The sequence below is a fragment of the Diceros bicornis genome, chromosome 3, assembly GCF_020826845.1.
Source record: "Diceros bicornis minor isolate mBicDic1 chromosome 3, mDicBic1.mat.cur, whole genome shotgun sequence".
Taxonomy (NCBI): Eukaryota; Metazoa; Chordata; class Mammalia; order Perissodactyla; family Rhinocerotidae; genus Diceros; species Diceros bicornis.
The window spans coordinates 83,685,838-83,708,946 of record NC_080742.1 but is presented as its reverse complement, the minus strand read 5'-3'; the positions used below and the strand labels follow the sequence as shown (position 1 = coordinate 83,708,946).

Below are 23,109 nucleotides of genomic sequence, written 5' to 3'. Positions count from 1 at the left end.
CTCATGTTCCCTGGGCTGTCCTCATAGCAAGGTTCTGGAAGACACAACCAGGAACACCACTAATTACACAAAACTAAGGGCCAAGTTGCTTAGATCTGATTCTTTCCCTGTGGCCTATGGGTAGTCTATATACCCTGGGATGAGGACGGCATCTCCCTTTTCAGAGCCTTCCCTGTTGAATTCTCTCTTGAACCACACAGTCAAGTATGTGTAGCTGTCAACCACACAAATATGTTTGCAGGTTTCATTCAACTGTAAACTACATTTCACATTGTAAAAAGATCCTTCCACACAATGATCTTATTGCTCCTTCAACAACACTGTAGGCCAGTGGTTCTAAAATTCAATATGCATCAGATCACCTGGGGACACTGTTAAAAATACAGATTTCTGGGGTCCTGCCACAAGAGAAAAAAAAACAATGTATCTGAGGATTCTACTTGAAGAAATTTTGCTCTAGGCTCTGCAGAGCAGTGGTGGTCATTCCACTGTACAGAGGAGGAAACTGAGGCTCAGAGAGTTTGATCCAAGGTCATGTGACCAACAAACAGTGGAAAGGGAGCCAGATGGTAATCCCTCTGAACCCAGCTGTGCCCACTTTACCAGACATTTCCGCCTGTGTTTGACACAAGGTCTCCCCATAGTTTATTTGCTACGTTCCTTTAATGTGTTAATTATCCACTGACACACCAGATTCCTGTTGTCACTGGAAGGGTGAGTAACCCAACACTTCCTCATTCCAAAGAGCTTTCCTGAACTCCCTCCTTAGCCCCACCCCTCTGGGAGGTTGTTGACCTGGGCAGGGGGTGAGACCCAGCAGTGAAGGGCGGCTCCTTCTGGCAGGTGCTGCTGGCCCTCTGCATCTCATGGTTCCTCTGCTTTGTGCTCACGGTGACCAATGCCCTCCCCGCGGACCCCACAGCCTATGGGTACCAGGCCCGCACCGACACCAAAGCAAATGTCTTGAGCCAGGCTCCTTGGTTTCGCTTCCCTTACCCAGGTAATGAGAAGATGGTCCCCTTCTTGCCTGGGACACACATTTCCCAGGACTGCCCATGGGGCCCAGGGCACTGGAGGGAGAGTTGAATAGGGCCGGTGGGGGAGATCTCCTCCAAGGGATCTGACAAGGAGGGACAGGCCCTAGGGAGTCCATATCATTCCCCTAAGAAAAGAAGACCCTTGGGTTGCCCTAAGAATCCTTTGGGGGTGCCAGGCCAAAGGCTCCCACTCCCAGACCTACCTCTGAGCTGGCCTACATCCCTCAGCCCTCCTCCATGTTGCTCAGAACCAACGAACTTGGGAGTGGGGAGAGGACAGTGAGGTCTTGACCTCTTAGCCAGACCTTTTGGTCTCCTCCTGGATTCTGTGGATCCCACACAAGGGAGGCCTGGGACTGAATGAGAACATTTCTGAGGAGACAAGGTCAAGGCCACCCCTTAGGCCACTTCTGGTCTCCTTTGCCCGCAGTTCTTCGCTCAGGGTGTACAAATAACCAGGTTCCAGGGATGGCTGGCCTTGCCTCATGGACTGTGGCGCTAAGGCCTCCCTGACTAAGCATCTTGGCTTCCAATGCTTCAAGGCCTTCCTGGGAAGAGGCCCTGTTGCTGGCTCTTTTTGTGCACAGTGACATCAAGGTCAGGGCGTCTGACCACCTCAGGGATGAATGGTAGGGCAGGAGTCCAAGCCAAAGCCTCTGGACAGTTGTGGGGTTGGAAGACATGCTCCCTGGCCTTTAAAGCCTTTCAGAGACCTCTCCAGCAAAGAAATGATTTAGAGTTCTGCAGCCTGTTATCTTCTAGATTAATATTCTCTCTCCATTGCCTTTGCAGGACAGTGGGGCTTCCCCACCGTCAGCCCGGCTGGGGTCTTTGGGATCATGGCAGGGGTGATTTCCTCCATGGTGGAGTCGGTAGGCGATTATTATGCCTGTGCCCGCCTGGCAGGGGCCCCACCCCCTCCGAAGCACGCCATCAACCGCGGCATCGGCATTGAGGGCATTGGCTGCCTGCTGGCAGGGGCCTGGGGGTCCGGGAACGGCACCACCTCCTACAGCGAGAATGTTGGGGCACTGGGGATCACCAAGGTAAGGCAGCTGACGGGCCTGCTGGACACCTGTATCTGTCATCAAAGTGTTAGTCTCTTAGTACTGCTGTAACAAAGGATCACAAACTTAGTGGTTTCAAATACCCCAAGTTCTTCTTTTACTGATCTGGAGTTCAGAAGTCCAACAGGGGTCCCGCAGGGCTGTGTTCCTCTCTGGAGGCTGCAGGGTACAACCCATTTCCTCGTTTTTTCCATCAGCAAGATTCTGCCCACATTCCATGCCTCAGGGCCCCCTTCCTCCATCTTCAAAGCCAGCAATGTTGCATCTCTCAGACTCTTCTTCCATGGTCACATCTCCCTCTGAGCACAGCCAGGAAAGATTCTCTGCTTATAAGGATTCATGTAATTAGACTGGGCCCACCCAGATGATTTAGGATACTCTCTCCATCTCAAAATACTTAACATAACTTAATCATAACTGCAAAGTTCCCTTTGCCAAACAAGGTGACATGTTCACAGGTTTGGGTATTAGGGCATGGCATCTTTCTGCCTACCATACTTGACCTTCTTGGTTGTGGCGATTCCACAACCAAGATAGAAAGTCTATCTGACACTGGCAGACGTCAGTGGCTTTATGAGCACTGAAGAAAGTCATTACTTTCTGAAGTTTAAGTGGGTGGTCCATTACCTCTGGCCCAACTCTATGTTGAAGCTCCAAACCTGAATATTCAAAGGCCATCTGGTCACCTCCACCTCAATGTCCCAAGGGCACCTCATACTCAGTACGGCCCCTGTGCTGCTCAGTATGTGCCCTCATCCTTACTTCTCCTCCTGTAAACCTCGTCTTAGTGAGTTCACCCAAATCATCTAACTTCTTGCTGTCCTGCATCCTCACAGTGGATTCTATTTTCTCAACATGCCTGCTGCCCTTCCTGTCCTCCTGTCCCCATTCCCAGTGCCACAGATTTATCATCTCTCACCTGGACACTGCAGTCTCCCTAACAGTCTCTTTTCTAAGGATCTTGCCCATCTCTAATCTAGCTACAACATGGCTGCACAAGGATCTTTCTAGAACTCAATTAGATGAGTCTCTGCTTAAAATCTCTTCCTTGCTCTCCATTTTCCACAGGGAAACTCTGTAAGGTCAGCAAGAATTCTTCAGGAATGTGCTCGCTAAAGTGACTTAGAAAAGAATAGTATTATGATGTTGCTTTCCACTTGCTTCAGGTATCTTTGCAATGGTTCCCAGCACAAGTCCTGTGAGTGTCGGAAAACGCAGATCCCCCACCCACATCCCCCGCCCTACATTTTCTGATAGCTCCCTCAGTGGTCCTGATATGCAGCCAGGTGGTACTGCATCTTTCTAGCATCAGATCTGTCCACCTTTGTACCCTGCATGGCCTCTGGCCCACAGCGGGGGCAAAAACCTGGGAGCAAACAGCTGAGCCAGTGTACCCACGCCTACAGCAAGTCCCGTATGCTGCGACACTGTGGACTCTTTGGTACTTGCCCAAGGTTTCTAAACCTTTAGTGCAAGTGAGGCAAACACTATCCCACACGAGGGCCAATGACCCACACAGAAATACAGCTGGAGTGAGCTACATAGGTATAAAGCAGCAAATATTTTTCCTGTTAAAGATAACAAATCTGATACAGAGCAGAAAATTATATTCAATAAACAGAACATTTCTTTGATGTATCATTTCTAAACTAAGGCCTTTAGAGGAGAGGGAAAGAGGAGGAGGGAAATATTCACAGACACAGAACAGACTAGGAATGCAGTAGGAGACAGATTAACCCTGGTCTGGACTCACACCTCCTCCTTGTGGCCTTTTAAGGTATTGCTTCATGTTGCATCTGCAAGGAAAGAGCTGTGACCAATTCTTGGTTCTCTCCCTGCGCGTGCGCGTGCACGCGTGCGTGTGCGTGTGTGTGTGGAGGGGGATCTGGCTGAAGGCCAGAGATCACCCATCCCTTGTCCAGGAGGTCATGCTCCCAGCCCAGATTTCAATCCTGAGGACAAAAGAAGCCCAGGGCTGCATGACGAATTCTGTGGTAGCAGGATTGGGGAGGACTGCCAACTTTATGAGACCATCAGCATGTGCAAAGGCTCTGGTTGATCCAACTAGTTGATATCTTGTGCTTGGATTCATGCCCTTGTTCCCACAGTGCATTGTTAGGGTTGCAAACAAAACAAGGCAAAAAGTGCTTTTGATGTGGGAAATTCCTACCACATGTCTTCTAATGAAGACAGTTAAGTAAAGAAGCTCTTAGACTAGAAAGAAAAATAAGCAAAGGCAGAATCTGCTACTTTATTGCTGCCTTAATGGACTTCAAGTAGCTGACATTAGAGTATCTTTTAAAAAAAATATTTTTAATTGTGGTTAAAGACACATAACATAAAATCTACCATGTTAACCATTTTCAAGTGTGCAGTTCAGTAGTGTTAAGTTTACTTACTTAATATACTATACTATACGATATACTGTAATAATATACTCTACTATATACTTGTGCAACAGATCTCCAGAACTTTTTCATCTTGCAAAGCTGAGACTACATTAGACTAACTTTTAAGGACTGGAAGTAGACACAAATGGATGAGAAAAGATTTAAGAACTATCTAAAGACATTCATTGACAATAGACTCATGATGGGATATTCAGACACTTGCAGTACAAGTCTAACTTTTGAGGATGATCCTGAATGCCTCAAGGTCAGAGGTCATTTTTGTCTCACTGCTAGTAGCTATCACTCAAACTCCAGCTATAACCCTTGACTAGCACAACAATCAGTAATGTCCAGTTGTGTGACAGCTGTGCTGGGATGGGATTTGTTCTGTGGTGGGATGGGATGTGGCCCATGGTGCATGATCCTCACAGCAGAATGCTTTGTTTTGTTTTCATTTCCACTAGTTCCTTTTTTTTTCAGTTGAGGTCATAATAGTTTATAACATTGTGAAATATCAATTGTATGTTATTATTTATCAGTCACCATATATATGTGCCCCTTTATACCTTATGCCCACCCCCGAACCTCCTTCCCCACTGGTAACCACTAATCTGTTCTCTTTGTCCATGTGTTTATCTTACACGTATGAGTGAAATCATACAGTTTTTGTCTTTCTCTGTCTGGCTTATTTCGCTTAACATAATACCCTCAAGGTCCATCCATGTTGTTGCAAATGGGACAATTTTGTCCTTTTTTATGGCAGAGTAGTATTCCATTGTATATCTATACCACATCTTCTTTAACCATTCACCAGTCAATGGGCACTTGGGTTGCTTCCATGTCTTGGCTATTGTGAGTAATGCTGAAATGAACACAGGGGTGCATAACTCTCTTTGAATTGTTGATTTCAAGTTCTTTGGATAAATATCCAGTAGTGGGATAGCTGGGTGGTATGGTATTTCTATTTTTAGTTTTCTGAGAAATCTCCATACTGTTTTCCATATTGGCTGTACCAGTTCGCATTCCCACCAGCAGTGTTTGAGAGTTCCCCTTTCTCCACATCCTCTCCAACATTTGTTGTTCTTTGTCTTGGTAATTATAGCCATTCTGACAGGTGTAAGGTGATATCTCATTGTAGCTGTGACCTGTATTTCCGTAATGATTAGTGATGTTGAACATCTTTTCACGTGCCTGTTGGCCATCTGTATTTCTTCTTTGGCAAAATGTCTGTTAAATCCTCTGTCCATTTTTTGATCAGGTTGTTTGGTTTTGTGTTGTTGAGTTGCATGAGTTCTTTATATATTTTGGAGATGAACCTGTCAGATATATGATTTGCAAATATTTTCTCCCAGTTGGTGGGTTGTCCTTTCGTTTTGTTCCTGGTTTCCTTTGCCTTGCAGAAGCCCTTTAGTCTAATATAGTCCCATTTGTTTATTTTTCCTTTTGTTTCCCTTGCCCGAGTAGACATGGTATCCAAAAAGAGCCTTCTGAGACTGATGTCAAAGAGTGTACTGCCTATATTTTCTTCTAGCAGTTTCATGGTTTCACGTCTTACCTTCAAGTCTTTAATCCATTTTGAGTTAATTTTTGTGTATGGCAAAAGATAATGGTCTACTTTCATTCTTTTGCGTATGGCTGTCCAATTTTCCCAACATCATTTATTGAAGACACTTTCCTTTCTCCATCATATGTTCTTGGCTCCTTTGTCACAGATTAGTTGTCTGTATATGTGTGGTTTTATTTTTGGGCTTTCAATTCTCTTCCACTGATCTGTGTGTCTGTTTTTGTAGCAGAACCATGCTGTTTTCATTGGTATAGCTTTGTAGTATATTTTGAAGTCAGGGATTGTGATGCCTCCAGCTTGGTTCTTCTTCCTCAGGATTGCTTTATTAGGTATTCGGGATCTTTTGCTGCCCCACATGAATTTTAGGATTCTTTGTTCCATATCTGTGAAGAATGTCATTGGGCATTTGATTGTGAATGCACAAATCTGTAGATTGCTTTAGGTAATATGGACATTGTAACTATGTTTATTCTTCCAATCCATGTGCATGGAATATCCTTTCATTTCTTTACGTCTTCATCGAATTCTGCCAATAATATCTTACAGTTTTCATTGTATAGGTCTTTCACCTCCATGGTTAAATTTATCCCTAGATATTTTATTCTTTTTGTTGATATTGTAAATGGGATTGTATTCTTGACTTCTCTTTCTGTTAGTCTGTCATTAGAGTATAGAAATGCAACTGATTTTGTCAGTTATCTTGTACCCTGCAACACTGCTATAGTTATTAATTTTTTCTAATAGTTTTCTGATGGATTCTTTAGGGTTTTCTCTATATAAAATCATGTTGTCTGCAAACAGTGAAAGTTTCAGTACCTCATTGTCAATTTGGATATCTTTTATTTCTTTTTCTTGCTTAATTGTTCTGGCCCAAACCTCCAGTACTATGTTGAATAAGAGTGGTGAGAGTGGGCACCCTTGTCTTGTTCCTGTTCTCAGGGGGATTGCTTTCAGTTTTTCCCTGTTGAGTATGGGTTTGTTGGCTATGGGTTGGCTACGGGTTTGTCATATACGGCCTTTATTATTTTGAGATACTTTCCTTCTATACCTATTTTATTGAGAGTTTTTTTTTTATCATAAATGGATGTTGGATCTTGTCAAATGCTTTCTCTGCATCTATTGAAATGATCATGTGGTTTTTAGTCCTCATTTTCTTACTGTGGTGTATCACATTGATTTGTGGATGTTGAACCATCCCTGCATACCTAGTATAAATCCCATTTGATCATGGTTTATGATCCTTTTAGTGTTTTGCTGTATTCGGTTTGCTAGTATTTTCTTGAGGATTTTTGCATCTATGTTCATCAGTGATAATGGCCTGTAATTTTCCTTCTTTGTGTTTTTCTTGTCTGGCTTTGGGATCAGGGTGATGTTGACATCATAGAATGTGTTAGGAAGTGTTCCTTCTTGTTCAACCTTCTAGAATAGTTTGAGAAGGATAGGTATTAAATCTTCTTTGAATGTTTTGCAGAATTCTCCAGAGAAGCCATCTGATCCTGGACCTTTATTTTTAGGAAGGTTTTTAATTACTCTTTTAATCTCTTACTTGTGATTGTTCTATTCAGATTGTCTACTTCTTCTTGATTCAGTTTTGGGAGGTTGTATGAGTCTAAGAAATTATCCATTTCTTCTAAATTGTCCAATTTGTTGGCATATAGTTTTTCATAGTATTCTCTTATAACCCTCTGCATTTCTGTGGTATCTATTGTAATTTCTCCTTCTTCATTTCTAATTTTATTTATTTGAGACTCCTTTTTTCTTAGTGAGTCTGGCTAAGGGTTTATCAATTTTGTTTATCTTCTCAAAGACCCATCTCTTAATTTCATTGATCTTTTCTACTGTTTTTTTGGTTTCATTTATTTCTGCTCTAATTTTTATTATCTCCCTCCTTCTGCTGACTTTGGGCTTTGTTTGTTCTTCTTTTCCAATTCTGTTAGGTGTAGTTTAAGATTGCTTACTTGGGATTTTTCTTGTTAAGGTGGGCCTCTATTGCTATGAGTTGCCCTCTCAGAACTGCTTTTGCTACATCCCATATGAGTTGCTATGATGTATTTTCATTTTCATTTGTCTCCAGATATTTTTTGATTTTTCCTTTCATTTCTTCAATAATCCATTGGATGTTCAGTAGCACGTTGTTTAGTCTCCACATCTTTGTCACTTTCCCAGCTTTTTGCTTGTAGTTGATTTCTAGTTTCATAGCATCTGGTCAGAAAAGATGCTTGATATGATTTCAATCTTCTTAAATTTACTGAGGCTTGCCTTGTTTCCCAACAAATCGTCTATCATTGAGAATGTTCCATGTGCACTTGAGAAGAATGTGTATTCTCCTGTTTTTGGATAAAATGTTCTATAAATATCTATTAAGGCCACGTGGTCTAGTTTTTTGTTTTATTCCACTATCTCCTTGTTGACTTTCTGTCTGGATGTCCTATCCATTGATGTAAGTGGGGTGTTAAGGTCCCCTACTATTATTGTGTAGCTGTTATCATCTCCTCTTAGCTCTTAATAGTTGCTTTATGTACTTTGGTGCTCCTGTGTTAGGTGCATATATATTCATAAGTGTTATGTCCTCTTGGTGGAGTGTCCCTTTTATCATTATATACTGCCCCCCTTCGTCTCTCATTGCCTTTTTTATCTTAAAGTCTACTTTTTCTGCCACTAGTATGGCAATATCTGCTTTCTTTTGTTTGCCATTAGCTTGGAGTATCTTCTTCCATCCCTTTAATCTGAGCCTGTGTTTGTCTTTAGAGGTGAGATGTGTTTGCTGGGGGCAGCATATTGTTGGGTCTTTGATGTTTTAATAGTTTTTAACATTGTGAAATCTTGGCTTGTACATTTTTGTTTGTCCATCACCATATGTACGTCTCCCTTCATCCCTTGTGCCCACCATCTACCCCCATTGCCCCTGGTAACCACAATACAGTTTTCTCTGTCCATGTGTTGGTTTATATTCCACACATGAGTGAGATCTTACAGTGTCTGTCTTTCTCTTTCTGGCTTATTTCACTTAACATAATACCCTCCAGGCCCATCCATGTTGCTGCAAATGGGACGCTTGTCTTTTTTTATGGCTGAGTAGTATTCCATTGTATATATATACCACATCTTCTTGATCCAACCATCAGTTGAGGGACACTTGGGTTGCTTCCACTTCTTGGCTATAGTGAATAATGCTGCAATGAACATAGGGGTGCATAAGCCTCTTTGAATTGTTGATTTCAGGTTCATTGGACAGATTCCCAGTAGTGGGATAGCTGGATCATAGGGTATTTCTATTTTTAATTCTTTGACTAATCTCCATACCATTTTCCACAGAGGCTGCACCAGTTTGCATTCCCACCAGCTGTGTATGAGGGTTCCTGTTTCTCCACATCCTCTCCAACATTTGTTGTTTTTTGTCTTGGTGATTACAGCCATTCTAACGGGCGTGAGGTGATATCTTAGTGTTGTTTTGATTTGCATTTCCCTGGTGATTAGTGATGTTGAACATCTTTTCATGTGCCTATTGGCCATCTGTATATCTTGTTTAGAGAAGTGTCTGTTCATTTCCTCTGCCCATTTTTCGACCAGGTTGTTTGCTTTTTTGTTGTTCAGTTGTGAGTCCATTATATATTATGGAGAATAACCCCTTGTCAGATACATGTTTTACAAATATTTTCTCCCAGCTGGTGGGTTGTCTGTTCATCTTGATTCTGGTTTCATTTGTCTTGTAGAAGCTCTTTGATCTGATAAAGTCCCACTTGCTTATTTTTTCTTTAGTTTCCCTAGTCAGGGTAGGCATGTCATCCAAAAAGATTCCTTTATGACCAATGTCAAATAGTGTGTTGCCTATATTTTCTTCTATGAATTTTATAGTTTCAGGTCTCACCTTCAGGTCTTTGATCCATTTTGAGTCCATTTTTGTGAACGGCATATCAAATGATTCACTTTCATTCTTTTGCATGTGGCTGTCCAGTTTTCCCAACACCATTTATTGAAGAGACTTTCCTTACTCCATTGCATGTTCTTAGCTCCTTTGTCGAAAATTAGCTGTCCATATATGTGTGGTTGATTTCTGAGCTTTCAATTCTGTTCCATTGATCTGTGTGTCTGTTTTTGTACCAGTACCATGCTGGTTTGATTACTATTGTTTTGTAGTATGTTTTGAAGTCAGGGATTGTGATGCCTCCAGCTTTGTTCTTTTTTCGTAGGATTGCTTTAGCTATTTGGGGTCTTTTGTGGCCCCATATGAACTTTAGTATTCTTTTTTCTATTTCCATGAAGAATGTCATTGGCATTCTGATTGAGATTGCATTGAATCTGTAGATTGCTTTAAGTAACATAGACATTTTAACTGTGTTTATTGTTCCAATTCATGCACATGGGATGTCTTTCCATTTCTTTATGTCATCGATTTCTTTCAATAATGTTTTGTAGTTTTCATCATATAGGTCTTTCACCTTCTTGGTAAGATTTATTCCTATTAGATATTTTATTCTTTTTGATGCAATTGTAAATGGTATTATCTTTTTGAGCTCACTGTTAGTTCGTTATTAGCATACAGAAACGCAACTGATTTTTGTAGGTTGATTTTCTACCCTGCAACTTGGCTGTAGTTGCTGATTATTTCTAATAGTTTTCCAACAGATTCTTTAGGGTTTTCTATATATAAAATCATGTCGTCTGCAAATAGTGAGAGTTTCACTTCTTTGTTGCCTATTTGGATTCCTTTTATTCCTTTTTCTTGCCTAATTGCTCTGGCCAAGAAAACTCCAGTAGTATGTTGAATAAGAGTGGTGAGAGTGGGCAACTTTGTCTCATTCCTGTTCTCAGAGAAATGGCTTTCAGCCTTTCCCCATTGAGTATGTTGGCGGTGGGTTTGTCATAAATAGCCTTTATTATATTGAGGTATTTTCCCTCTATACCCATTTTGTTGAGAGTTTTTATCATAAACGGATGTTGTATCTTGTCAAATGCTTTCTCTGCGTCTATGGAGATGATGATGTGGTTTTTATTCTTTACTTTGTTGATGTGGTGTATCATGTTGATTCATTTGTGGATGTTGAACCATCCCTGCGTCCTTGGTATAAATCCCACTTGATCATGGTGTATGATCTTTTTAATGTATTGCCGTATTCGGTTTGCCAATATTTTGTTGAGGATTTTTGCATCTATGTTCATCAGAGATATTAGCTTGTAATTTTCCTTCTTTGTATTGTCTTTGTCTGGCGTTGGTATCAGGGTGATGTTGGCCTCATAGATGAGTTAGGAAGTGTTCCATCTTCCTCTATTTTTTGGAATAGTTTGAGAAGGATGGGTATTATATTTTCTTTGAATGTTTGGTAAAATTCATCGGAGAAGCCATCTGGTCCTGGACTTTTATTTTTTGGGAGGTTTTCAATTACTATTTCAATCTCTTTACTTGTGATTGGTCTATTCAGATTCTCCATTTCTTCTTGGTTCTGTTTTGGGAGGTTGTATGAGTCTAAGAATTTATCCATTTCTTTTAGATTGTCCAATTTGTTGGCATATAATTTCTTAGTAATCTCTTATAATCCTTTGTATTTCCGTGGTACCTGTTGTAATTTCTCCTGTTTCATTTCTAATTTTATTTACTTGAGCCTTTTCTCTTTTTTTCTTAGTAAGTCTGGCTAAGGGTTTGTCAATTTTGTTTATCTTCAGAAAGAACCAACTCTTTGTTTCATTAATCCTTTCTACTGTTTATTTGGTCTCAATTTCATTTATTTCTGCTCTGATTTTTATTATTTCTCTCCTTTGGCTGACTTTGGGCTTTGTTTGTTCTTCTTTTTCTAGTTCTGTTAGGTGTAATTTAAGGTTGCTTTTTGGGGCTTTTTCTTATTTGGTAAGGTGGGCTTGTATTGGTACGAGTTTCCCTCTGAGGACCGCTTTTGCTGCATCCCATATGATTTGGTATGGCATATTTTCATTTTCGTTTGTTTCCAGATAGTTTTTGATTTCTCCTTTAATTTCATCAATGATCCATTGGTTTTTCAGTAGCATGTTGTTTAATCTCCACATTTTTATCACTTTCCCAGTTTTTTTTCGTGGTTGATTTCCAGTTTCATAGCATTGTGGTCTGAAAAGATGCTTGTTATGATTTCAATCTTCTTAAATTTATTGAAGCTTGCTTTGTTTCTCAACATATGGTCTATCCTTGAGAATGTTCCATGCGTGCTTGAGAAGAATGTGTAGTCAGATGTTTTTGGATGGAGTGCTCTGTATATGTCTACTAGGTCCATCTCGTCCAGTTTTTCATTGAAGTCCACTGTTTCTTTATTGACTTTTTGTCTGGATGATCTATCTGTTGATGTAAGTGGGGTATTAAGATAACCTACTATTATTGTGTTGCTGTTAATGTCTCCTTTTAGGTTTGTTAATAGTTGCTTTATGTACACTGGTGCTCCTATGTTGGGTGCATATGTATTTATAAGTGATAATGTCTTCTTGGTGGAGTGTCGCTTTTATCATTATATCTTTTCCTTCTTTTTCTCTCTCAATCTGTTTTATCTTGAAGTCTACTTTGTCTGATATGAGTATGGCAACACCTGCTTTCTTTTGTTTGCCATTAGCTTGTAGTATTGTCTTCCATCCTTTCACTCTGAGCCTGTGCTTGTCTTTAGAGCTGAGATGTGTTTCCTGGAGGCAGCATATTGTTGGGTCTTGCTTTTTAATCCATCCTGCCACTCTGTATCTTTTGATTGGAGAGTTCAATCCATTTACATTTAGGGTAATTATTGATATATGAGGGCTTAATGTTGCTGTTTTGTCACTTATTTTCCGGTTCTTGTGCATTTCCTTTGTTTCTTGTCCCATTTGTTTCGGACTGCCAATTCAGTTTGGTTGTTCTGTCTTATGACTCTTCTAGTTTTCTCTTTGTTTATCATGTGATTTTGTTTTGATTATTTGTTTAGCGGTTACCTTGAGGTTTGTATAAAAAATCTTGTGTATGAGATAGTCCACTACCTGATGGCCTCTTATTTCCTTATACTGAGTGAGTTCAATCACTTTCTTCTTCCCCTTCTAAGTCGTTCTTGTTATACCTTATTCTATCTTGTATTGTGGGTGTGTGTTTACAGTAATGAGGTTATATTTATTTTTGGTGAATTCCTTCCTTTGATCTTTGAGTTTGGCATTTACGTGGTTGCTAAGCTATTCCAGTAAAGATCTACTACTTTTCTGATTTTGTCTACCTATTTTTCTCCTTGCTCCAAGCTTTGTATTCCTTTTCTTTTCTTTTTTGCAGGCCTGAGGGACTTCTTGAGTATTTCTTGTAGCGGGGGTCTCGTGGCCATGAACTCCCTTAGCTTTTGTTTATCTGGGAAAGTTACTATTTCTCCATCATATTTGAAGGAAATTTTTGCTGGATAGAGTATTCTTGGCTGAAAGTTTTTCTTTCAGTATTTTGAATATATCATTCCAGTCTCTCCTAGCCTGTAAAGTTTCTGTTGAGAAATCCGCTGAGAGCCTGATGGGAGTTCCTTTGTACGTTAATTTTTGTTTTTGTCTAGCTGCCCTTAATATTGTTTCTTTGTCAGTAACTTTGGCCAGCCTTACCACTACATGTCGTAGAGTGGGCCTTTGCCTGTTGATGTATTTAGGTGACCTATAGGCTTCACTTACTGCTATTTCCTCCTCCTTTCCCAGATTTGGGAAGTTCTCAGCTATTATTTCCTTGAATAGGCTCTCTGTTCTTCTTTCCCTCTCTTCTCCCTCAGGAATACCTATAATTCTTGTTACATTTCGTAATAGAGTCAGATATTTCTTGGAAGACTTTCTTCTTTTCTTTTTAGTCTTAGTTCTCTCTCCTCTTCTATCTGGAGCATATCTGTATTTCTATCCTCTATAATGCTAATTCTTTCCTCCATATTGTCAGATCTGTTCTTTAAAGATTCCAGATTCTCCTTTGTCTCCTCCATTGTGTTCTTCATCTCCATCAGTACTGATTGGTTTTTCTTTATGATTTCGATCTCTTTTGTGAAGAACCTCCTTATCTCATTGAATTGTTTGTGTTATCTTGTATTTCATTGAGCTTTTTTTGTGATAGCTATTTTGAAATCTCTGTCGTTTAGGTTATGGATTTCTGTGTCTTCAGGGTTGGTTTCTGGGTGCTTGTCATTTTCCTTCTGGTGTGGTGATTTCACGTAACTTTGCATTGTGGTTCCTGTATTCGCTTTGTTTTTCCTCATCCTGGAAATATCTGGTTGCAATTTCCACCCGCCTCCACCATGTGGGTGTTAAGGGCAGTGTAATCTGAGCTCCCTGTGCTCTGCCCCAGCTGCTTGCTGTGATTGGCCGGCCGCTCGGTCTGGTCTGGTCGGGTGAGCTTCAGTGTCAGGCATGTGGGGAGGGTGTGGGGGCTCTCTCTTTTGCCCGCTGGGTCCCTGGAATGGGGGGCTTCTCACTCACCCGTTATCTGCTCTCCTGGGGTGATCAGATGTTGATGGCACCCCTGCAGCAGTCCTGAGTCCTCTGTGTGGGAGATTCCCACTCGCTGAGAGAGCCTGAAGAGCTACGGTTTCCCCGCAGAGGGATGCACCTCCCCCACTCTGGGACCCATGCAGAGCTGGATCGCTGATCTGATGGGGAGGGAGAAGATTTCTCCTTACCTCTCTACACTTCCTCCGGGGGCCCCAGCATGTCCACTCTCAGATGTGCCACAGTGTGGATCTTTCTAATCTTGCTTTTTGCTGTCTAGGAGTCTGTAGTTGGTCTGTGACTGTTCCTTTTGCCGTATCTTATTTGGGGAAGAGCTTACGGGAAAGCTCACTCCGCCATGATGCTGACATCAGTGCTGTTGGGTGTTGTTTTTTAATCCATTCAGCCACTCTGTGTCTTTAGATTGGAGAATTCAATCCATTTACATTTAGAATGATTATTGATATATGAGGGCTTAATACTGCCATTTTTATCACTATTTTCCAGTTGTTCTGTACTCCTTTCTTTCTGCTCCCATGTATTTCTGAATGCCAATCCAGTTTGGTTGTTCTCTATGATGGTTTTCTGTTTTCTCTTTATTTAATTAATTAATTATCTATTTATTTGTTTCGGTTTCTGTTCTGATTTTTTGTTCAGTAGTTACCTTGAGGTTTCTATAAAAAAATCTCATAGGTGATCTAGTCCATTTTCTGACAGCCTCTTACTTCCTTAGTCTAAGCAGGTTCCATCCCTTACCTCTTCCCCATCTAAGTTATTGTTATCACAACTTATTTTGTTTTGTGTTGAGTTTGTATTTAAAATTAAGTGATTAGAATTATTTTTGATATTTTCCTTTCCTTTAATGTTATAATTAAGTGTTTGCTAACCTGTTCTGATAGAGAGCTGCTGTTTTCTGATTTTGTCTGCCTATTTATCTCCTTGCTCAAGGCTTTGTAAAACCTTTCTTTTTTTTTCAGGTATGAGGACCTTCTTTATCATTTCTTGCAGGCAGGGGTCTAGTGGCAATGAACTCCCTCAGCTGTGGTTTATCTGGGAAAGTTTTATTTCTCCATCATATCTGAAGGATTTTTTTCACTGGATAGAGTATTCTTGGTTGAAAGTTATTGTCTTTCAGCATTTTGAATATAACATTCCACTCTCTCCTAGCCTGTAAGGTTTCTGCTGAGATATCTGGTGAAAGCCTGATAGGGGTTCTTTTGTAGGTTATTTTCTTCTGCCTAATACTGCCCTTAATATTTTTTCTTTGTCATTGACTTTTGCCAGTTTTACTAATATATGCCTTGGAGAAGGTCTTTTTACACTGACATAGTTAGGAGTTCAATTAGCTTCTTTTACTTGTAGTTCCAGCTCCTTCCTCAGGTTTGGGAAGGTATCAGCTATTATTTCTTTGAATAAGCTCTCCGCTCTTGTTTCCCTATCTTATCCCTCTGGAATACCTATAATACCTGTGTTGCATTTCCTAATTGAGTTGGATATGTCTCGGAGAATTTCATTTCTTTTTAGTCTTAGTTCTCTCTCCTCCTCCATCTGAAGCATTTATTTCTGTCCTCTAAATTTCTGATTCTGTCCTCCATATCAGCTGTGTTATTTAAGGACTCCAGATTTCTCTCTCTTATTCATTGTTTTTCATCTGCAACATTTCTGATTTTTTTTTAATAGTTTCAATCTCCTTTTTGAAGAAGTCCCTTTTTTCATTAATTTTATTCCTGATTTCACTAAACGGTTTTTCTGAGCTTTCTTGTAAGTTGTTTTTTTATGACAGCTATTTTGAATTCTCTGTCATTTAGATTGTACATTTATGTGACTTTAGAATTGATTTCTAGGTGCTTGTCATTCTCCTTCTGGTCTGGAGTGTTAATATACCTCTTCATACTATTTGACAGGGTGGATTTGGGCCATTGCATAATGGTAGTATCTGGCTGCAGATTCTACGTGCTGCCACTGGGGGTGGGGGTTGGCCAAGGGACTTTGTATTCTGATCCCACCGTGATTCATGACAGCTGTGCCTGTTCTTTGGAAGCTGTGCTGATAGGGCCCTTCTGTGTTTGCCTGCTGGACACCACTGCTTTACATATGTATATGGAGGCACGCTGGCAGGGGCCCCTTGCTCTGGCCGACCAGCTGAGCTGGTGCACTGAATAGGGGGAGGGGTGCTTAGTTTCACATGTGTGATCCCGGGGGGTTCTCTCGCTCTGCGCTCCATCTGTCCTCCTGGGCTGCTTGGCTTGGTGAAGATGCCCCAATGATTGCTTACCTTCCTCAGTGTGGAGCGTTCCCATGGTTTGGGAGGCAACTCTGAGAGCGAAGGCATTCCAGTAGAGGCCTGGCCTTTCCCTCTCTCAACTCAGAGTCGTGCGTCATCCGCCGCATGTGGTTCTGCGCCCTTGATCGCTTACCTCCTTGCACTGGCTCCCAGGAGGTCCAGCACCTCCACCTTCAGACCTATGGTGACATGGATCTCTCAGACGTCTATTGTGTTGGGCCAGTGTCCTCTGTTGATTTATGAGTGTCCTTTTTGTTGTATCTTAGGGGGGAGAGTGTAAGGGAAGAGCTCACTCTGCTATGATGCTGACAGCACTCCTTGTGTTTTGTTTTTTTAACCTTTGTAGAAACTTAATTTTAAGATCTACTCTAAGGGGGTGAAATGTACTTCCTTAGCATTCCCACACCCTTAGCTACTCGAAAAACTCTATGCAACCAGCTAATAGCAATTACTAGTGACTCTACCGCAACACTTGAGCCTCTGGAGAAATGAACCAGAAGAAAATCTCATTTGTAAGATTCTTGATAGGACCAGTTGATGCTGTATAACACCATGGGAGGGGGCCGCATCTCAGTTTTGTATTCCAAGTGAACCCACATAGAGATTAAGGAGAAATCATACTTTATACATATTCCATAATAATTGCTTGTTGAGAAAATCTAATTTGTCCTAACCGAGGAAATGTATCAATTAATAATAATGAAGTGACTTTTACAGACGGAACTTCTTGAAAAGTAAATAACACCACATCACCACCTTGCTAAACACAACTCTACTAAGAGTTTCCTTTGTCTTTGGATTATTTTTAATTGTGATAAAATACACATAACATAAATTGACCATCTTAACCATTTCTAAGTGTACAGTTCACCGGACTAAAATACATTTAAATTGTTGTGCGGCCGATCTCCAGAACTCTTTTCATGTTGCAAATCTGAACTCTGTAGCAGTTAAACAACTCCTTATTCCCCCTCCCCCGGCCCCTGTCAACCAGCATTCTAGTTTATGTTTCTATGAATCTGACTACTCTAGGTACCTCATATAAGTGGAATAATACAGTATCTGTTTTTTGCGTCTGGCTTATTTCACTTAACATAATGTTCTCAAGGTTCATCCATGTTGTAGCATGTGTCAGAATTTCCTCCATTTTTGAGGCTGACTAATATTCCACTGTAGATATGTACCAGGATTTGCTTATGTCCTGCCTTGGATTTTATTCTAACTCCTTTCTATGACCCTTAAAGCCCTCATGACAGACCCTTTGCCTTGCTCTCCATCCCATCTAGTGTCCCTTCCTGTGTGACTGTGCTCCAGGCACAATGATTTTCCTTTTATCCCTCTCAGCTGTATTGAGATATACTTGACATAGAACATTGTGTAAGTTTAAGGTGTACAATGTGCTTATTTGGTACACTTATATATTGCAATATGAAGACCACCATTAGCTAACACCTCCATCACATTACTTAACGATTGCTTCTTTTGTGTGGTGAGAACATTTAATATCTACTCTCTTATCAACTTTAAGTATATAATACAGTATTATTAACTAGAATCACAATGCCAGGCATTAGGATCCCCAGAACTTATTGATCCTCTAACCAGAAGTTGTACTCTTTGACAAATGTCTCCCCATGTCTCCAACCCCACATCCCCTGGTAAACACCATTCTACTATTTCTACAAGGTTAGCTTTTTGAGATTCCACATACAATGATATCGTACAGTATTTTTCTTTCATTGACTTCTTTCACTTAGCAGAATGCCCTCAATGTCCATCCCATATTGTCACAAATGGCAGGATTCCTTCTTATTTTAAGGCTAATATTCCATTGTGTGTGTGTGTGTGTGTGTGTGTGTGTGTGTGTATACATATGTATATATGTATACATATACATATGTATATATACATATGTATATATACACACACACACACACACACACACACACCACATTTTCTTTATCCATTGATGGACACTTAGGTTGTCCATATCTTGGCTATAGTCAATAATACTACAATGAATATAGGGGTGCATATATCTTTTCCAGTTAGTGTTTTCATTTCCTTCAGATAAATACCCAGAAATATTACTGGATCATATGCTAGTTCTATTGTTAAATATTTAAGGAATCTCATACTGAGTTCCACAGTGGCCACATCAATTTACATTCCTACCAACAATGCACAAGGGTTGCCTTTTCTCCATAGCCTCATCAACACCTCTCTTGTCTTTTTGATGATAACCATTCTAACAGGTATGAGATAATACCTCATTGTGGTTTTGATTTACATTTTCCTGAGGATTAGTGATGTTGAGCATCTTTGCATGTACCCATTGACCATTCGTATATCTTCTTAGGAAAAATGTCTATTCAGTTCTTCTCCCCATTTTTAAATCATTTTTGTTGTTGTTATTGAGTTGTACGAGTACTTTATACATTTGGATATTAAACCCTTATCTGATATATAGTTTCCAAATATTTTCTCCCATTTCATAGATCACCTTTTCATTTTCTTGATTGTTTCTTTCGCTGTGCAGAAGCTTTTTAGTTCGATGTACTTGTTGATTTTTCCTGTTGTTGCTTGTGCTTTTGGTATCATATCCAAAAAATCACTGCCAAGACCAATGTCAAGGAAATTTTTCCGTTTTCTTCTAGGAGTTTTACAGTTTCAGGTCTTACATTAAAGTCTTTAATCCATTTCAAGTTAAATTTTGTGAGTGGTCCAATTTCATTTTTCTGCATGCGGTTACCCAGTTTTCCCAACACCATTTATTGAAGCGACTATCCTTTCCCCATAGAGTATTCTTTGCTCCCTCGTCAAGTATTAGTTGACTGTATATGCAGCGGTTGATTTGGGGGCTCTTGATTCTGTTTCATTGGTCTATGTGTCTATTTTTATGCCAGTACCCTACTGTTTTAATTACTATGGCTTTGTAGTATAGTTTGAAATGAGGAATTGTGATGCCTCTAGCTTTATTCTTCTTTATCAGGATTGCTTTGGCTATTCAGGGTCTTTTGTGGTTACGTATGAATTTTAGGATTGTTTTTTCTATTTCTGTGGAAAATGCCATTGGAATTTTGATAGCAATTGCATTGAGTCTATAGATAACATTGCGTAGTAGGGACATTTTAACAATATTAATTCATCAGATCCATGAACATGGGATATCTCTCCATTTCTTTGTGTTTTCTTCAATTTCTTTCATCAGAGTCTTATTGTTTTTTGCGTACAGATCTTTCATTTCCTTGGTTAAGTTTATTCCTAAGTGTTTTGTTGTTTTAATGCTACTATGAGAGGACTGTTTTCTTTATTTCTTTTTCAGATGTTTTGTTGTTTAGGGTATAGAAATGCAACTGATTCTGTATGTTGGCTTTTATATCTTGCAACTTTACTGGATCATTGATTAGTTCTAACAGTTACTTGGTTGAGTCTTTTTTACACATAAGATCATATGATCTGCAAATAAAGACAATTTTGCTTCTTCCTTTCTGATTTGGATGCCTTTTATTTCTTTATCTTACCTGATTGCTCTGGCCTGGACTTTCAGTACTATGTTCCATTCCCATTTTGAATGGGAGTAGCAAAAATGGGCACCCTTGTCTTGTTCCTGATCTTAGAGGAAAAGGTTTCAACCTTTCACTGTTGATTATCGTATTAGCTGTGGGTTTGTCACATATGGCCTTTAATACGTTGAGGTATATTCCTTCTATACCCAATTTGTTGAGAGTTTTTATCTTGAAAGAATGTTGAATTTTGTCCAATGCTTTTTCTACATCTATTGAGATGATCATATGATTTTTATCTTTCTTTCTATTAGTGTGGTGTATCACACTGACTGATTTGCAGATGTTGAACAATCCCTGCATCCCTGGAATAAATCTCACTTGATCTTCGTCCTTTTAATGTGCTGTTTAGTTCAGTTTGCTAATATTTTGTTGAGAATTTTTGCATCTATATTCATCAAGGATATTGATCTGTAGTTTTCTTTTCTAGTAGTGTACTTATGTGGCTTTGGTATCAGGGTAATGCTGCCTTCATACAATGAGCGTGTGAAGTAAGTATTATTAATCCCATTTGGTAAATTTACAGGCTGACATCTGGAGAGTTTAGGTAATAAACCCAAAGTCACACACCTAGTTAGATGCAGAGCTGGGTTTCGCTCTGAAACATCCATTCTTAAGCACTGGCCACTGCTTCCCAAGAGACACCTCCTGCCTCACTACAAAGCTGTCTTAGAAGAGGAGCATTTGAGTCAGGACTTGAAGACAAGTGTGAGAGCACCAGAATGGAGAGGTGAGGGCAGAGGCCAGGATCCAAGGTCACACACACATTCTTTCCCAAGCCCCACGTGGGAGCAGAGTGGGGACCATTTTGGGGTGAAGTGGTGCTGTTCCTGCAAGTCCACTGGAGCAATGTTCCAGGTGCCCTGGGAGCAGGGCAGAAGCCTCTGGGCATGTGGCCTGGCTGGGGCTGAACTCCTTGTCCCCCATCTACTTGAACATTGCAGGTGGGGAGCAGGATGGTGATTGTTGCAGCGGGCTGTGTACTGCTCCTGATGGGAGTATTTGGGAAGATTGGGGCTGCATTTGCCACTATCCCAACCCCTGTGATCGGAGGCATGTTCCTGGTGATGTTCGGAGTCATCGCTGCTGTGGGGATTTCCAATCTGCAGGTGAGGCGAGGCACCCCTGGAAAAGCAGCAGCATTGCATCCCCTGAAAGGAGCCCATGGGGATGAGATGAATGGAACAGGGATGGGCAGGGCATCCTTGTTCCCAGGAAACACACTGGCCCCCAAATGGAAGAAAGAAATAGCCAGAAGCATCCAAACTTCTAAAATACAGGAACTGCATCAGCTTGTATTGGATTATCCACTCAACTCCCAAGTTCAAGTTGGAATTAGGGCCTGGCTGGCCCACTAAGAGGATGTATCACTCCGAGTCCAGCCTCCCTTCCCAGTCTGGTGGTGGTGGGAATGGAGGGGGCATTTGAGGGATGTTAGATTGATGTGCAGTACAGGTGCTGATGGTTCTGGGCTGCCATGGGGGCCTCTCTCCTGCAGTACGTGGACATGAACTCATCCAGGAACATTTTTGTCTTTGGATTCTCCATCTTCTGTGGGCTTGCTATTCCCAACTGGGTGAACAAGAACACTGAGAAGCTCGAAACAGGTGATTCTCCATTCTCTACATTGTGACCACTCCAGGGGAAGAGCCAGTGGGGCCCTTTGTCCAGGGGAATCCCTGTCACTTTTGTCTCCACTCTAGGGATTCCCCAACTGAACCAGGTCATCCAGGTGCTGCTGACCACGGACATGTTTGTAGGTGGACTTTTGGGCTTTCTACTGGACAACACCATCCCAGGTACAGATCACTTGCGCCTATAAGCTAGGCGTTTGGGTACATGGTCAGTATTTGGCCACTCACATTGCCTCTCTGCCCCAGATTACCATGTCAGCTGGCCTCAGCATACCTTGAAGAGGCTCTGGGTCTGGGTGGGGTGTACAGGCATGTATTAGTTTTCTAGGGTTGCTATAACAGAATACCACAGACTGGGGGGCTTAAACAACTGAAATGTATTTTCTCACAGTCTGGAGGTTAGAAGGCTGAGATCAATGAGTTGGCAGGGTTGGTTTCTCCTGAGACCTCTCTCCTTGGCTTGCAGATGGCTACCTTCATGCTGTGTCTTCACGTGCCTTTTCCTCTGTGTATGTGCACCCCTGTTGTCTCCGTGTCCTAATCTCCTCTTCTTAGAAAGACACCAGTCAGATTAGTTTGGGGCCCACCCTAAATACCTCATCTTTAACTTAATCACCTCTTTAAAGGTCCTATCTCCAAATATAGTCACATTCTGAAGTATAAGGGGTTAAGACATCAACATATGATTTTTGGGGGGACACAATTGAGCCCATAACACAGCCCTAAGGTGAGAAATGCACCAGAAGCAAAACCAAAGCACACAACTCCATCCCCAGAGGCTGCAGTCTAGTTGGTGAGGGAGAGAACACACGTATTCATTCACTCATTCATTCATATTTTCAATAAAAACCCATTGAGCACTTGCTGTACTCCAGACGCTATGTACTGAGAATACAAAGAGCAGAAAGACATGCCCACTGCCTTCCAGAAACCCACAGGCTAATAGGGGAGGGTGACAGGAAAACAGACAATTAGAATACAGGGTAATAAGTGTGATGATGAGCAAACTGAGTCGATAAGTGCTGAGGACACTGAAGATGAAGAGTGCAGAGCTGCCATCACTGATGGCTTTCAATGCTGCCTTCTTGATCCTCGCACAGCCTCGACAGGACCTCTATGATAGCCCCTGCTTCACAGTATTCTATTTTCAAC

At 41.0% G+C, this 23,109-nt stretch overlaps 1 protein-coding gene across 2 annotated transcripts in view; it reads left to right on the top strand.

Moving 5' to 3' along the window:
- LOC131397548 (solute carrier family 23 member 1-like) overlaps positions 1-23,109 on the top strand; it is a 53,947-nt gene that overhangs the window by 28,545 nt on the left and 2,293 nt on the right. For both annotated transcript variants that reach the window (XM_058530645.1, XM_058530635.1), the window contains exons 7-11: positions 844-1,000; positions 1,830-2,083; positions 21,268-21,432; positions 21,822-21,930; positions 22,027-22,122. In XM_058530645.1, coding sequence (XP_058386628.1) covers positions 844-1,000; positions 1,830-2,083; positions 21,268-21,432; positions 21,822-21,930; positions 22,027-22,122 — 781 coding nt within the window. The remainder of the gene's footprint in view (positions 1-843; positions 1,001-1,829; positions 2,084-21,267; positions 21,433-21,821; positions 21,931-22,026; positions 22,123-23,109) is intronic.